The 17733-nt window shown below is 53.0% G+C and overlaps 1 protein-coding gene across 1 annotated transcript in view; it reads left to right on the forward strand.

Moving 5' to 3' along the window:
• The first annotated feature begins 1160 nt into the window (after positions 1 to 1160).
• The window catches only part of ARHGAP23 (Rho GTPase activating protein 23), a 73874-nt gene continuing 57301 nt past the window's right edge, over positions 1161 to 17733 (forward strand). Inside the window, exon 1 of the mRNA XM_070479364.1 lies at positions 1161 to 1268. Within this exon, the coding sequence (XP_070335465.1) occupies positions 1206 to 1268 (63 nt within the window). The 5' untranslated portion in view covers positions 1161 to 1205. The remainder of the gene's footprint in view (positions 1269 to 17733) is intronic.

Below are 17733 nucleotides of genomic sequence, written 5' to 3' on the forward strand. Positions count from 1 at the left end.
GCTCGTTGCCCCAGAGGGAGTGGGCCACTTCAGCAGGCAGAGTTGGCTTTCCTGCTTTCATTGCCTTCTTCATCCAAATCATATTCCTATTTATCTGTGACCTCTGCCTTCCTTTCTTCACAATTTGGTTGAAGGAATACAGGAGTCCTTTAGAACTACAAGAAGGCAAGGAAAAGAGGTAAGCATAGAATGTAAAAAAAAGGAGATAGGAAGGATGTTGTTAGACAGCAGAAAGAACTTTCCAACAGAAACTAAAGCCTGAGAGACTGTCCCTTCCAAGGTCATCAGGGGATGGGCTGCTTGGGGGCACGGAAATGAGAAATGGACTCAGGACCCTGGTTTGTTCCTTGAGCCTAGCTCAGAATGAGGTTGGGAAAGGAGGCTGTGGGAGCTTGTGACTGGGAGGCCTGAAGGGTCTCTGCTTTTATTGTCACCCACTGCAGAGTGGGTCTGTGAGCTGTCTAAAGGCGTGAGCCACAGGCTGGCTGGGTGGGGGTCTGAAGGTCTGCTTCTCTCTTACAGCTTCCTCTCCCCTGACTGCATGAGCTGAGACTGGGAAGGGAGTCCAAGATTGAGGAGCATAAAAACTCCTGAAAGCTCCCCTGTTACCCTCCCCCGTCTCCCATCTCTGCCCTTGTCTCAACTGCCATGAGTCTCTGAATGGAAGGCTCCCTAAGTCTTTTTTCTGTCTCTCCCTCTCTTCCAACCTGAGTCTCTTCATCTTTGTCTCTCATTTTCTCTGCCTCTCTCTGTCTCTATCTTGTCTCAGCCTCTCTCCTGCTTTCTGAGTCTCTCCGTCTCTGTTTCTGATCATCTCTGTCTGGCTTTGTTTCTCTCTGCTTCCCTTTCCGTTTCTTCTCCCTCCCTCCCTCCCTCTCTAGGTGCTAATCTTGTGTTCTGTGCCCGTATCCTCTTTGCTTGGCCTGCCTGGATCATCGTCTTTTCTGGGCTGGGCCAGCCCAAACTGTCTCCCTGAGACCGTCTCTCTTACGCTGGCTGTCAGCGCCAACCCCAACCTCAGCCCTCCTGTACGCATCTCTAACCCAGCAAGAGGCAGAGGGTGCGCCCTGTCCGGAGCGCAGGGGGAGGAGCGAAGAGACGCCCCACCCTCCGCGTTCGACCCCGCCCCCTCGGCCCCCGCCCCTCCCGGGTCCCTGCCTGCGCCCCCAGCAGTGCCCTGGCCACAGAGCCGCCCCTGCCGCCCGATGAATGGAGTCGCCTTCTGCCTGGTCGGGATCCCGCCTCGCCCGGAGCCCCGGCCCCCCAAGGTGAGGGCGCTGATCCAGGAAAGGGGGCGGATCCAGGCGCTGCCGGGGAGGTAGCAGCAGGGCCGGGGTCGCGGCGTCCCCGCTCCGTGGGCACAGCCTGGGGCACACGGCGCGGGCACCGCGAGGCGCGGCCGCAGGGGACATCCGCTGGTGGTTGGGAAGGGGGCTGGAGCGGGAGCTGCCCTGGGCAAAGGACGGGAAGGAGGAAGGTAGTCAGGGGTTGGGACGCGCTCCGGGCTGCCAGGGCCAGGGGCACCGACCCGGGCAGCGGTGCCAGGCCCCCGGCGGCCGGGCAGCGAGGGCGGGAGGCCCGCGCCTTTTGTCCGGGTTTTTCAGGCGGGGCGCCTGCCGCCGTTTCCTCTGCCCAAGTTTTCGTTTTCCGTTGGCGAGGCCCCGGCACAGCTGGAGGGAGAGGGAGTGGGGGAGGGGGTTCCCAGAGCGGGATGTCCTTGGCCACTGTGGCCGGACACCCCCTCCCTGGGCCACACTCCCCTCCTGCCGGGCCGGACCACCCGACAAGCTGCCGGGTGCAGGTCCTCCGCCCCACTGGGTCCTGGGGAAGAGAAACAGGGCCGGGACCCCCAGTCCTTCAGGCCAACTGCCCTCCCTTCTGCCCTCTCAGGCTGGCTGTGGGTGGGTCTGGGCACGGGGTGCCAGGGGCATTACTCAGCGCTGGGCTGCTTTGCTTGGGTTCTTTCATCTGCCAGCTGCTGAGGCTGGGGAGGGGCCAGCAGGGGCCTTCGGGCTCCATTGGGGCCATCCCCCTCCCTACCTCTGAGCCTGACTGCCCAGTTCTGCTGGAGCACCACCCCAAAACACAATCCCCCTCTTTCCAAGCTGAAGAGTTGAATACTGTCAGAGCTGGGGAAAAAGTTCTCTGGGGGGTCCAGCTTGGGATCAAGGCCTGGGCCGAGGTCTCTTGCTCTTTTATCGGAGGCTGGAAGATTTAGGGCTATTCCTTCCCAACCATCCGCTCAGTGTTGAGCGGGAGTCTGGTGCTTTGGAATCTCTAAGCCTGGTGTGTTCCTCGGGAGCTGGATGTGTGCACAGTTCTCCCTTAATCTGCATCTCTATCCCAGACTCCCCCTCTACCTTTCAGCCAAAAGTGTTTCCTAATTACAAACTTGAATTTCAGGATGGACAGGGGGTGTAAGTAGAGGTCATTATCCTTGAGTTCCTTGGATCGCCCCCTCCACACACGCTCCACCACCTACTTCATCCCCACCCCCCCTACTATCTCCACCCCCAGCCCCACCCTGTGGCTCTGCTGGGGGTGGATGGCATTTGATCCCCTGGGGTTCTCCCCCTCTGCCAGGGCAACAACCCCATTCCTCAGAGTGGCCGCTCTCACTGAGATGCACTCATTGGCATGCAGTTTGAATCTCAGTTACATAACCAGTCATCTCACCTCCAAACACAGGCCAAAGGCTCCCAGCCCCAGACTCTTCTACTTGCTCAGAAAGTGTTTGGGTCCACCCTAGGTTTCAATGCATAAATCCTTCAATGCTGGATATGATGGCCTCAAAAGCCAAGCCCTGGGAGCAGGTAGGGTGGATATTAGCGGCTGAGACTATACAACAATAGTGCCGAATCTTCTGATGGGAGTCACGGCACAAGATGAAACTCTGAGGAGGGGGGTAGTATTAGGAAGGTGGCTTTGGGACACCATGAAGAATGGGGCAGGCTTTTGAGGATCTCAGCTCAAGCAGAAAGGGACTGGACTCTGGGAATAGGCCCTGTGTTTAGGCAGCCTTGATGGGGACCTCTGTGCCCCTGCCTCCGGCCAGCTCTGAGCTCATGGGCCAGGCGAGCAGGAGGCCTGACTGGCCCTCCATGGTTGCAGCATTTTGACCTAGAGTGGGGGATGAGGGAGGGTGCTGGAGAACAGAGAGTGCAGGAGTGGGCAGAGGCATTTATTGCTTCATCGTGTATTGCAGGGATACTTAAGGACTTCATGATGTATCAGATTAAAAGAGAGTCTACAAAGGAGAATGGAATAAGTTACCAAATGAAGGACTGCAGTTAGCACTTTAGGAGAACTTCTAGGGAGAAGTTTATAAGCTGTAGCATCCCAGGCTAGCCTGGAGCATCATGCAGGGAAATTTCCTCTGGTGTAGTGGGCTAGGCAGATTCCTATGATGGATTCCAGTGTAAAAATCTGGAGAGATTCATGGGAGATGCAAATATACTCAAATGAGCATATACATTAGTGCCTGAAAAAAATGTGTTGTAAGGATGAGGAGTTGCTTTAATAGTAGAGCTGATAGCTAAGACATAGATAGCAATTTCTCTGGGCCAGGATTTATATGTTACCTCTTTCAGTCCTCACAAAACCACAGTGATGTGGGTACTATTATTTTATTATCCTCAGTTTTCAGTTGAAGACACTGAGGCACAGAGAACCAATAGTTTGGCCAAAATCACATTACTAATGAGTGGCAGAGCCAGGATAGGAACCCAGCAGTCTGGCTTAAGTTCATGATCTCACTCCACTACCCTACGTCTCATGACCTGACTTGTCTGCTGTTACTCCCACCCTGAATCTGGGTCTGTTTTGGATACAAGCCAAGATCAAGGTCAGTCTCTTGCTGGATTGGAGCTTGATGGCTTGTTCAGCTGAGACAGAAATGGGGACAAAGATGCCTCAGGATGGCCAAGCCTCAGGTGTCCATCTGTGTTTGGTGGATGGAGAATTGGCTCATTTACTCCTCCAGCCCCCCATCCCACCCCATGCCAACCCACCACACTTGGTCTGTGGCTTGGTTCACTGGTGTTTTCCTTCCAAAGGGGCATCAGCTGTGCTCTGTTGGCTGCAGGGGTTCAAAGGTGAGATATTGGCTTGGTCAGGGGTTTGGACAAAGCCTGGTTTTAATTATCCTGCTCTCTCTCCCTCCCCAGAGAGAGCCATGAATAGGGCCTGTGGGAGCTGGCTCTGCCTTTCCCCTAGCACCCTCCACCCACTTCAAACACCCGCCTTCAGATCCAGGCCCCCCTTTTTCATGTGAAATTATGCCAGCTTGTCAGCAGGGCAGTGCCAGTCAGTACCAGGCTGGCGTCTCCTCCTCACTGCCTCAGTGGGACAGCAGTCTGGGGTGGACTCTGGGGCCAGTTGAAATCTCTGTCGGGGTGGAGCTTGTCACCTGTCAGAGTGGGTCAGGACCAGAGGGCCCATCTTGTCCAGCAGTGGGGAGCCTGAGGCCAGAGAGTGGCCAAGGCCAGACAACCTGAGAGTGGTGGACGTGAACCCAGGGCGTTCTGATTCCCAGGCTCCCGGGCTGTGCCTTTTCCTACTCAGCTCTGTCCTGGGTGCCCCGTTCCAGTGCAAGGTTCCAACACTGGGAGGGATAAGGGAGGGCAGGGAGGAGCAGGGACAAGTGGACAATGTGTCCTGTTCATCTCTGTGTCCCCAGTGGCCAGCACAGTGCCTGGCACAGAGCGGCCAGCCCTCCATAAATGTTTGTGAAATGCAGGCCGGGGAGCAGCCCCTCCCCTGGACCTCTAGGGTGCTCTGGGCCAGCTCCGCCCAGGATCGGGATGCTTGGTCTACACATCAGTCTCCCTGCCAGACTGGAGTTATTTGAGGGCAAGAAAAATAATCACGGCCACCACTTGCATGGGGGTGCGCAGTCCCCATCCCATGTGACGGATGAAGACACTGACACAAAGAATTATATGGCCTCCTGAGGTCACCCAGCTAGTAAGCGGCAGAGCTAGGGAGTTGACCATGCTTATTCCAGGAGCCCCAGAGGTGCTGTGTTTATCTTAGTGTCCACAGAACCTGGTACACAGCCAGAGCTCTGAGAATGTTTGTTGACTGACTGACTGACGACGGTGTGGAAAAAACCATGGAATCCTGTAGTCTAATCCTTTGGAAGTAACTGGGTTAGAGTCTTGGGAAGGTAGCCTAGAGGTGCATCATCTTATTCTCTGCTTCAGGACTGCCTGAGCCAAAGCTAGAGAGGAAAGGAAAGCTCACCCTGGGGACTTACCTGGAAGTCCAGTGGTTAGGAGCCTGCACTCCTGACCCTAGATGGGAGCTAAGACCCTGCAAGTCGTGTGGCATGGCCAAAAAAAAAAATCTCACCCACACCCTATCACACCTGCCCTCCAAGGCCATTGAGGGCCCCCAGCTTTCTGACTTCTCTCTTGCTCTCATTCCCTCCCTTCCTTCCTTCCCCAGAGTTCTAAGGGAGTGGTGCTGAGCAATGGGCAGGTGGGAAAAAGACTACAGGTTGGATTAAAGATATCTGTTCCCTTTTCATCTCTCTGGTCCTGAGATGTTCAGCCCAATGTACAATCTTGGTGGAAGATTCCTTCCCTTTTAAGTTGGAGGGTGGACGGAGTAGCAGGTTTGGGACAGGGCCTGTCACAACTACCAATTCTCCATCTCTCATGGGAAGGGGTGTTGGGTTTCCAGTCACCTCGAGTTGTAAACCTGAAGCCCGAGGCCACCTCCTCCAGCTTCCTCCAGCCTGTGTACCCCTAATCAGGTGACTTCTTCCCCTCTGACTCCCTCTGTTCCCCACGGACTGCTTTGAATTAGCATCAAACTGTCACTATCCGCAGGCCACACTTCATCTGCTGACAAAGGCTGGTGGGAGCTAACTAGGAAAAAAGAAGTGTGGGGAGTGTGATCTGCCTTCTAATATAGACAGGCCACGCGGGCGATGAGAGCCCCAGGTTTGGCACTGGGAGGCACCTTGGGTGTCTGGCCTTGCCTTCAGCCTGAGTGGGTTCAAATTTCAGCTTTACCCCTTATTAACTGTATGACCTTGGCCAACTCACTTAGTTGTTTTTAGTTTCCATTTTCATTATTATTTTTTTTTAATTTTCATTTTCTTATCCCTGAAATAATCCCTCAAAATTGTTGAAAGGATTAAATGAGGTAATACTTTACCAAGTGGCTGACATTTGATAATTGCAACTATTAGCTGAAACTGTTATTAAACAAACAATAATCAGTGGCTAGAAATGAGAATGATACACCTTGGGCTCAATAAAGAGAACCCTGTATGGTTGGAGTAATCAGAAGAGCTGTCCTTGGAGGTAATGAGGCCCCCATCAGTGGAGGTAAGCAAGCACAGGTTGGACTAGAGAGAATTCCGGCATTGGGTGAGGAGTCGACATAGAAAAACCTAAGGACCCTGCTTTGGGATCAGCACTGCATGGTAAGAAATTAGAGGAGCAGGTGAGATGTGGTCCCCACTGTCAGGAACTGGGGAGAAGAGGGAGAGGTTGGCTGCTGTGGTTTGGGCTGTGAGGCACCTCTGAGGAAAGGGAACCCTGAAAGGCTGCCTGGGGGAGGCCTGGGAGGATAAGTATGGTTCTGATGGGTGTGAGAAGCGGCCTGGGCAGGGCTTGGTGACTGAGGAGCAGGGAGGTGTCTGGACCGCGGGCTCTGCGGTCAGCCCAAAGCTGCCTCCACATCCTGGCTGCCCAAAGGTATTGGGTGTATGGTGGGGGTGGGAAACAGGTAGTTCCCTGACCTCCCCACCCTCGAGACTTAGCTGGACGAGGGATCAGGACTACTCCCTGTGGCAAAGAGCCGGGGCCTGTAAGGAGCAGAACTGGGGAAAGAAAGACTTCTCATGCCAGTGCATTTGGGGGCGTCCGGGGGTCGGGGGAACAGTGGGGCCTTTGTCCCCGGCCACCGGGAATCTGGCCCAGCAGCCAGCCCTGGGTCTGGCTGGGCCCTCGGCAGGCAGGTCCTCTTTGAAGTGACCCTTTCAAAGCTCAGCCTGAGTCCCTGGGAGGAGAGAACTGGGGCGGAGCACGGGGATGACAGACCCACAGCCAAGGATGGAAACAGACCCGGCGCCGGCCCCTTCGGGTGGGCGGGCTGGTGGGAGGTGTGTGGGCCGGAGGAATGTGGCCAGGCTGGGGGGACATGTGGGAGCCATGTGGAAGGACAGCCGCTCCAGGGTCTTGGCTGCCAAGTGGGGGTTAATTAGGGAAGGACAGAGTTCATTTTGTCCTGGTTTCCGACAGTCCCTAGCTTGATTTCTATCTGACTCTGGGCTCCTAAATCTGCAGCTTCTTCCTTTTTAATTTCCTCAAAGTGTGTGAGAGCTCCTTGGAAAGAGTTGGGTGTAGATGCAGGACTTAGAGGGTGTGTCTAAGTGCCCCTAATAGGCTGGAAGGGGAGGCTGCAGTGCAGACCCCTGCCCTCCACCTCAGAGTTTCCATCATTCTCTGAAAGACAGTGAGGGGCCAGGGAGAGCCAACCCCCCAGAGGGAACATCTTTGTAAGTTTTAGCTGGATGGATATTAAAGGCCGCCACCACCTCTGGGCCTAGAGAAAGTCCAAGGCCGAGGGTCTAGAAGCAGAGGGGAGAGGACCGGCAACAGTGGGAGGAAGAGGGAGGCTGGACGCCAGGTGAGAGGCAGGTTCAGGCTGCTTAGTTCTGACCCGAGGGGAGTGGACAAGAGCCCATGGTCTCCCCAGCTCTGACCTGCTGTGTTCCGTGAAAGGGAGGAAAGGAAGGGGTGAGTGTCTGTTGGTGGGTTGCTTTGGACTGAGCGGTGGACCATGGAGCCTTTGGAGCCCAGGTGAGACCCCTCCCCCACCCTGAGGCTGTTTTCTGGTTCAGGCCCCTCCTCCCCATCTTCCCCTGGCATCACGCACTCTGTACTTGGGAAGACACTTCTCAATCTCCCTTTCCTCTTCCGAGGGTGTGGCCCCTGGTGCCTCCCCAAGAGAAGGGGAGGAGGGAGCTGAGCACCAGGCTGTGATGGGGGGAGGGCTGCGGGTGGCTCTGGTACTTTCCTGTATCTTGCACTGGCATCTGAAGGGCTGAGCCGTCATTAGCTCTAATGAAGCCTTGGCTCTGTGCCCCCCTCTGCCCTGCAGCACCTGGTGGGGGTGAAGGGATAAGGGGGCAGCTGAGGTTGGACCCACAGCCCAGGAGGGGATGGCATGTCTCCAAGAGGGGAGAGTGGGAGTCAAGCAATGGGGGTCACACAGCAAGGCCAGGATTGCTGGTGGGATGAGAAACGGGTCCCCCTCCCTGTCCCACTGGGACCTTTTCCTCCTCCAGTGGCTTCCAGGTGCTTAGATCCCCACAGTGCTAGGGAAAGCATTCTCTGAGACTGGGTGTGGCCCAGGGTGCTGAGGACATTCCCAGGCCTGGCTTGCCTGAGAGTGTCCCTCTCCCTAATTTCAGCCTGGGGCAGGAGAAGGACCTGATGCCAAGAACTGGAGGCTCAGTGCCTGGGAAAATCAGGCAGTGGCGAGATCTTAATGCAGACCAGACTGGACTTTGTTCATTTGGTGGCCGTTTCCTGTGCACTGTCTGTGTTCCAGGCTCTCTCTGTGGATGAATATGAAATAGCCCTGCCCTCAAGGGGTTCCTTGTCTGCTTCCCCACCAGCCAAAAGCTCCACTAAGGTTTTATAAGGGGTTCTGAGATGTGCATGCATACTATCCACCAGTGCAGACACCCCTTGCCACCCCAAAAAAATATTACCATGAAAATTGGCCTGATCTAACCAGAGAGACAGACCTATAGCAGATACAAATGATGTCTTCACTACGACATCATTTCAGTGTAAATGTGGTCACAAAAGTGGTGACGGGAGTTGAAAGATGGAAACAATGCCCCTGGGTAGAATTGCTGTCGGGATTGGTTAAAAACCAGTTGGTGATGTGATCAATCTCCTTTCTCTCATCTCCTCTTTCCAAATCTATTGTTGAAAATTCTTTGGTGAAACCTCTTTTGATCAATTTTCAAGGACTGTCATGAAGTGGTTGTACATTTACAAATAACAAGAACCAAGACCCTGAGAGGCTAAATTACTCCACCAAAGGTCATCCGGCATCCAAATTTAAATCTGGGTCTTTCTGAATTCTAACTAAGGCTATTGTGTGTCATGGCTACTTTCCCTGACAAGAAAGAGCCTGGGAGCACAGTCCCCATCCTGGAAAGGTGGACACTTCTCCCTGCCTCCAGCTGAGCCTTGAAGTCCAGGTAGGGGCTGGCATAATGAAGGAAAGTTGGTGGATGCAGGCAGCACGATTATGTCCTGCTTCTCTGTGACCCTGCATGCACAGGGGTTCCCCCTGTCTCTGAGACTGCTCGTGAGTGGTATGGAGGACCCCAGGGCTCTGTCAATAAATGTGGGCTGAGTCCCTGCCCCGCTAAAGATGCTCCAGCTCTGAAGGGATGAAGGCTTCCCCAAGGAGGTGAGGCTTGCCAAGGCTTGAAAGATGCCTTCTGGGACAAGTGGGAAAGTGAAGAAGGGAGAGACGGGCATTCTAGCCAGAAGGACCCAGCATGAGCAAAGGCAAGGAGGTATCAAATAGCCTGGCCTCTTACGGGGCCAGTGAGTGCAAGATTGAGAGGAAAGAGAGATTGAGGCTGTCAAGGCCAATGAGGGCCAGATCCTGGCCCTCTTCTCCATCTCATGGAGGATCCTTCATTCCATACTATGGAACTTGACTTGCTCCCATAGATACTGTGGAGCCATGGAGAGGTGTCAGGAAGTGGAGGCAGCAGACCAGGTGAGAGTTGATGAGGGCTGAATGTGGAACTGGAGACGGAGAGGACAGGATGCAAGTGGGATGTGTCACCGTCCTCCCCTTCCCAGAAACATGCCATACCATCTCTTTCCCTTGTCTGATAGAACTTCCTTGCCTTCTCCATTTCATAAACTCCTGTTTATCCTCAATGTCCAGTTCAAATATCCTTCTCTGTAAATCTGCCACACACACACACACACACACACACACACACGTATCAGCCACCAATTCCTCAAATATACAGGAATTTCCTCCTCTGGGCACTAGACTTTAAGCCCCACGAGGGTAGGGACTTTGTCTTGTTCACTACTCTTATCTTCAGCTTCTAGACCTGGCCAAATTGAATGAATATTGTTGACTGATGAACTGAAAGTTACCATAGTACTTCACACTGCCTTGTAAAAACTACATAATAATAACAATAAGAGTACTGGTTGCAACTAACTTTTATTGAACATTTCAGTGTCCGGCACTGTTGTACTGAGCACTTTATACACATTTATCTCTTTAATGTGTATAACAATGAATAGAGTATCTCTGTTTTATAATGTGTACAATAAGAATAGAGTATCTCTATTATATTTTATTTTTAGAGTATCTCTATTTTATAAATGCGGACAGAGGCTCAGAGAGGTTAGTAACTAGTCCAAGGACACACAGCTAGGAAGTGTGACCAAACTGGGATTCAAAGCCAGATTCTTCTGAATCTTGTTTAGGAATGTTTAAACACTATGCTCTGCGGCCTTTAAATTTTCTCTCATGTCTGTCTCTTCATAAAATCAGGAGCTGTTTTATTAATGAAAAAAAAAATCCTTTGTGGACTACTGAACTAAGATTTATCAAAAAACTTCTATGTGCTAGGCATTCCACACTGAGCCCTCTCAGGGACCTCATTCACAGCTGAGGCTTGGAGAGGGAAGAGACTTGACTGGGGTCACACAGCTAGGACCTGATCTTAGGTCTCTTGGACTCCTCACCCTTGGGGACACCTAATCAATCATGCCAGAATGAAAGAAAGAGGAGCCAGGCTCTGAGGTTGACTGAATCTTTTGGGGGCACACAAGGGGTTGCTCTGGGCGGGGGACTGAGTCTCCTGATCGTGGCCTAGTGTGCTCCCCACTTTGGTCATTGATGAGAAAGGGGGAGGCCGGGGTGGGCTCTTGTACTTTTCTAAAAGACCAGGTGTCAGACATATGAGCTCCAAGGAGGAGAGGCTGACCTGGCCCTGGGGTGAGCAAGGAACGGTATCTCAACCGCAGCGCCTTACCAGGGCCTCGACAGAACTGGTTGAAGTGAAGTCACTCAGTCGAGTCCGACTCTTTGCGAGTCCATGGACTGTAGCCCACCAGGATCCTCAGTCCATGGGATTTTCAGGCATGAATATAGGAGTGGGTTGCCATTTCATTCTCCAGGGCATCTTCCCGACCCAGGGATCGAACCCAGGTCTCCCACATTGTGGGCAGACGCTTTACTGTCTGAGCTACCAGGGAAGCCCTGAACTGGTTGAGAGGTTGCACATATCACTGCGACTCATCCAAGGGGTGACCCGAAGGACCGCTGGGGAACCGCGACGGCCGGGGCAAAAACAAGTGTGAGCAGGGTCCCAGCGCGCTGTTAGAGCCCATTCGGAGCACGCTTCCGGAAGGGCAGAGACCCACCAATCAGATAAGCCAACTGCTCTCTATTTGCATTTCATCTGCGTGGCCACACCTCTTAGATCCTGCCACTCAGCCTCCGCCCCCAAGCGTGACTCCTTGGCCTCCGCCCCATTTCGGGACCTTATGCAGGGCTGGGCTCGGGGGCTGCAGGCGTGAAGGGCCGACCTGGGCGGCCAGCGTGACCGCCCTATTCATAGCTCTGGGGCTGGCGTAGTTCGCATACTTGGCGTTACTCACGTCTGGCTGGTCCGAGGTTGCCACCCTCTGCGCTCCTGCTTCCCTCCACTCTTCTTTCCTCTCCTTGAACTTCTCACTGTGTCTCCTCCGCCACTTTCCATCTCTGTTTTCCCGAAGTCTGGGGGTAGCCGAACCCTCGGGAGGAAACTGAGGCCCAGAGAGGGGGCGTGTCTCTCAGCCGGGCCTCAAGGGAGAAACGTAGTAATGAGGCGTGTGATGAGGTGGCTGAGAGCCTGCATTCTGCCGGTAGACAGACCTGGGCTTGAATCTGAGCGGCTGCTAGCAGTGGCTCCCTGGCAAGTCCCGTAGCTTGCAGTCCGGGAAGCTTTTCACAAACAGTCAAGCTGAGACCTGGAGGGTAAGGGAAAAGTTAAAGGAAGGTGGGGGAGGGAAAGACAAATGTTAAATTCCAGGGAGCAAGAGCTGTGGGTGTGGTGGGCCAGCGCTGAGTGAACAAGGGCTTGGCCAGCTGGGGTAAGGGGTCAGTGGACCCTGCAAAAGAGACGAAGCAGCTTCCCTTTTCTACCTACCCCTGACTCTCTTCGTCCAGCACCCCCACTTTCTGGATCTGGTTCCTACTGAGGAAGGTGTTGGGGGGGGGGGGGGAGTTGTACAAGAAGATGGACAAAGATCTGAAGCAGCCTCTGCCCCAGACAGACCTTTCCTGGGAATGGGAGTTTGCCAACCATCCACCCTCTCTGAGGAGAGGCTCACTCATTCCTGAACATTCAGAAACAAGTGTGCTGAGCATCCACGTTGGGCCAGAAGCTGACAGGGTCCCAGCCTTCTAGAACCTGCAGCCCCAGGGGGGAGATGTTGGTCAAAATAACCTCATAAATATATAGGCACCATCTCGAGAGTACTGTGAGATCTGACCTGGTCCAGGGGCCAGAGGAGGTGTCTCTGGGGAGTGACTCTTTTGCTGAGAACTGCAGAGTGGGTTGGAACTAATTAGGGTGTGGGTTGATGAGGCAGGGAGGGAGCTGGGGAAGAGGGAACAGCATTCCAGAAACAGCATGTGCAAAGGGCCTGAGGCTGGAAGGGTGCCTAGTCTTCAAAGGAACTGGAAGGAGGCCAGGGTAACCGGAGCACAGAGGAAGGGGGTGTGCTGGGCATGGAACCCAGAGGCTCATTGCACAGGGCCTGGTGGTCCTTATATTAAAACAACGCATCCGGACTGTCAGGGGCCAGAGGAATGATGGGGACTTGAGTAGAGTGGTGGACATGGTGAAGTGGGTGGACTCAGGAGACGTTTGGGAAACAGAGTCCACTCTCGGATGGTGGGAGGTAGGGCCGGGGCTATAACCCCTCCCACTTATCGGTTCCCAGGATGCTTCCCAGCAACTTTGTCAGACTGCTATACCTACCTTTGTTTTGTAACTGAAGAAATAAGAAAACCTGTGTGAACTCAAGGACACAGCCAGAAAAGGACTAGAGTCAAAACCGTTGGCAAGTGTGACCCTTTCTCCAGGTCAGCTTTCTCAAGGCTGGGCCAGAAGTCTCCTCGCCAGCCTTCTATCCCACGCCCTTAGGTGCCCTATAGTTTAGCTCAGCACCAGACTGGGTGGGGGGCCCAAGAGGCCAAGGCGGTGTGTGGGTGTGTGTCTCACTTATCCTAAGAAGCTGCTCTGCTGTTAAATGAGGTAATGCATGTGAAGTGTGCCTGTCTTATAGCAAGGGCTCAACAAATATTAATTACTGCTGCGGCTGTCACAGTGTCCCCAAGTGCAGAGCCTGGCACCTGGTGAGGGGGAGGATCTGGGGCTGAAAGCAATGCCGTCTGTCCTCTCCAGACCACAGAGCCCAGCCCAGAAACCATCGCGGCTCCCTCCTGGGCAGAAGCCAGGGGAGGTTGTTTGTCCCTGCAGAGCCACCGTCCCCTCCACCCTTCCAGCTGCCTCGGGGGCAACTTGGGCTGGATTAGGGAGAGGTTCAGCTCTTACGCTGGGCAGCTGGGCGCTGGGCGTAGGATGACCTGGTTGAGCAGGGCCTGGGCTGAGGGGGTGGGTGGTTTCAGGGGTGGAGCTGAGAACCTCTCCCTGTAGGGAGCCCCATGTGCCCTTGGGGAGACTTTCAGAATCTGCTGAGACCTGCCCTGGGAGGGGATGTGGTCTCAGCTTGACTTGGACTGAGTGCTCCCCTGAAAGAAACCAGTGGGTGCACCTGTTGTCTGCCCAGGTGGTCAGACAACGGGAAGAACTTCTGGAGAGAGGTGTGGGGGGCCACAGGAAGAGCCACGCCCAGGGTTCTCTCCCAGTCTCCTCTGAAATGAGCTTTTCAGTGTGGAGTCATAGAACGGATATGATGACTCTGGGGAAGACTCATTGCAGGCATCCTCTGGCCTTCAGGAATGGCTGCCCCTAACACGATCTGGTCTGAGAAAGGGCTCTGGCCTCTCTCCAGGCCTCCTTGGCCAACCAAAGCGAGACCCTTCCTAAGGGTCCACGGTCTCTCTGTCCTTCTGCTTCTCTGTCTGACCCTGGGGAGTCTGACCCTGGGGCCTGGTTAGGGGCCTGGACAATGCAGCAGGCAAGGGGAGTGCGGGCACCCTGCCCACTCTGGGCTGTGTGAAAGGAGATAAGTGTGCCAGACCTGGGCCAGCAGGGGGCTCTGCCGCATGCGGGACCTGCCTGCGTCTCTGCCAAGTCTGCATCCTTCAGCGTGCAGGCGTGGTTTTCTTGGAGTCTGTGCCTGAGAGAGTATGGGAGAACAGGGATTTGCCTCTCTGTGCACACCTTGGTGTGTGTGTACATGTTACAAGTGTGTAACCATATGTATGTAGGCTTGGGAAAAACGTGTGTGTTGAGGGGAGGGTTGGACCTCAGGGGATCAGGAGCCCCATACTCAGCCTGGCTTTGCTAGAAAAGCTCTTCCAAAGTCCTGGCACCTTGGAATGTGGCATTTCAAGACATCGCATCTGTATGTCTGGCCTCCGATAGATGGTAAGTGAAAGCGTTAGTTGCTTAGTCATGTACGATTCTTTGTGACACTATGGACTATAGCCCGCCAGGCTCCTCTGTTCATGGAATTCTCCAGGCAAGAATACTGGAGTGGGTTGCGATTTCCTTCTCCAATGGATCTTCCCAACCCAGGGATCGAGCCTGGCTCCCCCGTATTGAAGGTAGATTCTTTACCATCTGAGCCACCAGTGGAGCCTGATATGTGGTAGGTCCTCATCAACGCCAAGGATCTGCTGTGTGCGAGGTCCCCTGGGCCTGAGAACACCCCCTGCATGGGGACTACTAGGGCCCCAGAGATGACAGTGGGGGTTCTGAGAGGACACAATGGAAAGGGATGGGAGGGAAAGGTTCTCTCTGCAGGAGGTGCCCAGCTGTCCTAGGCATCCACTGTGGGCAGGGCCTGCTCCTGGGCCCCATTGGAGGACCCGTTCATTTGTTCTATTTTCTTTCAACAGTATATATATTTTTAATTTGAATTCTGACTTTGCCATTTTCTTGGTGTATGCTAAAATATAGGCAGCTCAAAATTGATCATTTTTAAGTGCACGGTTCAGTGGCATTAAATCCATCCACATCGTTGTGCAACTGTCACCACCACAAACCTCAAGAACCTTTTCATCTTCCCAAACTGAAACTCTGTACCCACTAAATGATAACTTACAGTCCCCTTTCCCCCAGCCCTTGGTAGTCACCATTCTATTTCCTGCCTCTGTGAATCTAGGTATCTCATATAAGCAGAATCATACAATATTTGTCTTTCTTTTTTAAAGCAGTGTTGTCTCTCTCATTTTTTTCTTTTTTTTTTTTTTACTTTTTGACCATATCACGTGGCATGTGGGATCTTAGTTCCCAGAACAGGGATCAAACCCGTGCCCCTTGCAGTGAAAGTGTGGAGCCCTAACCGCTGGACCACCAGGGAAGCTCCAATACTTGTCTTTTTGATCTGGCTTATTTCATGTAGCATAATGTCTTCACCGACCGGGTCATTGTAGCTCAGATGGTAAAGAATCTGCATACAATGTAGGAGACCCTGGTTCCATCCCTGGGTCGGGAAGACCCCCTGGAGAAGAAAGTGGCAACCCACTCCAGTGTTCTTGCCTGGAGAATTCCATTGACAGAGAAGCCTGGTGGACTACAATCCATGGGGTCACAGACACGATTGAGTGACTTTCACTTTCAATTCACAATGTCTTCACAGATCATCCATATTGTGGCATATGTCAGAATTTAAGACAATAAAATTCCATTGTGTGTGTATATATATACCACATTTTGTTTATACAGTTCATCTATAATGGGTTGTTTCCACCTTTCCATAAAGGGAATCTTTATGAAATATGCTGCTGTGAACATCATTGTACAAATTTTGAGTCCCTGCTTTCACTTCTTTTGGGTACACGGCCAGATGTGGAATTGTTGGGTCATATCGTAATTCTATGTTTAATTTTTTTTAGTAACCACCATATTGTTTTCTACTATTTTAAAAATTGGAATATAATTGTTTTACAATGTGTTGATCTTTGATGAACAATAACAGAAATCAGGCATAGATATACATATAGCCCCTTCCTCTTGAGCCTCCCTCCCACCGCCCCCATCCCATGCCTCTGGGTCATCACAGAGCACTGGACCTGGGCTGCCTGAGTTTTACAGCAGCTTCCTGCTAGCTGTCTGTTTGACACACGGGAGTGTCAATGCCACTCTCTCAATTCATCCCCTCCTCTACTTCACCTTCTTTGTCCACAAGTCTGGGCTCTGGAAATGCAAATAAACCATTTTGCATTCCCACCAGAGAAGGGAATTTGCTGGTGGAGTCCAGCAAAAGGAATCCCACCACAAGAGTTTGAATTTCTCCACATTCTCACCATCAGCAAATACTTTTTCAGAGCCTACTACAGACAAAGCACTCTAGCCGTACAAATACATTTCTGAAAATGTAGTAGCTATGATTCTTAGGAAACTCTCAGTCTTGTGGGAGAGACTCAGGCCAGGCCCTGGAACACTGTCCAGTCTGAGGGAAGGACGCAGGGCTTGACTGCTGGGAAGAGACTCTGGACTAACATGGGGCGGAACAACAACAAGCCTGCTCTCAAGGAGCCCAGTCTGATGGAGAAAGCATGGCTTCTTCCTTCTGACGAGTCTCCAGACAGACCCTGAGACCAGAATGGCTACCGAAAGGGCATGCCTTGAGACAGTCGAGGGGCTGCTGAGGGAAGTACATCAGGGGTTGAGAGGGCCCGTGGGGCGCCGGGGCCCACGCCGGGGCCACGGTTGCCTGGGCGATGGCCCTGCTGTTTACTTTGTGGCTGGCTCCAGACTCACCCTGCTCTGTAAGTGCTCATTTCCCACCTCCCTCTGGTGTCCCTGAGGAGGTAACTGACTGTCCTGCTGGGAGGAGGCCCTGCCAGCCTGGCATCTTCACCGTGCTCCTTGTCTGCAGGGAGCAGGCTCACTGCTGGGGTCTCGTGTTGGCCGCCCCTTCCTCATTCCCAAAGGGCCTACAGACAAGGCTCAGGGCCTGAGGAAGTTCTGCTGCAAAAGTGGGGGGCTCCTGATGATTCCTCCCTGCTTATTAGGGGGAAGTGGGGTACGAAGGGGGCTGGCAGTGGAGATGATGGTGATGCCCACATGACTAGGTTCACGTGGGTCTGTACAGACCTCCTTGGGCACCTGTACATGTCATTGTGTTTTTGTGTATGTGGGGCCGAGCTATTTTTCTGAATGTGAGTGTGGTTGGGTATGTGAGAGTGTGAATATCCAAAAGATGCTGAAAACATCTTGCACTGACCTTGAGGGCAAGTGAAATAAATCAGAGAAAGACAGATACTGTAAGTATGATTTCCCTTATATGTGGAATCTAAAAAGAACACCCCCCCACCCCCGCAAACAAAAAGAATAAACCAAACCAGGTTCACAGACTGGTGGTTGCCAGAAGTGGGGGGTGGGTGAAATGGGTGGAAGGAGTAAAAAAGTAAAGTCCTGGGGATGTCATGTATAGCATGGTGACCATAGTTAATAATAGAGTATTACATGCTTGAAAGTTGCTAAGACAGTAGATCTGAAAAGTTCTCATCACAGGAAAAAAAATCTGC

Source organism: Odocoileus virginianus, chromosome 17 (assembly GCF_023699985.2).
Source record: "Odocoileus virginianus isolate 20LAN1187 ecotype Illinois chromosome 17, Ovbor_1.2, whole genome shotgun sequence".
Classification (NCBI taxonomy): Eukaryota; Metazoa; Chordata; class Mammalia; order Artiodactyla; family Cervidae; genus Odocoileus; species Odocoileus virginianus.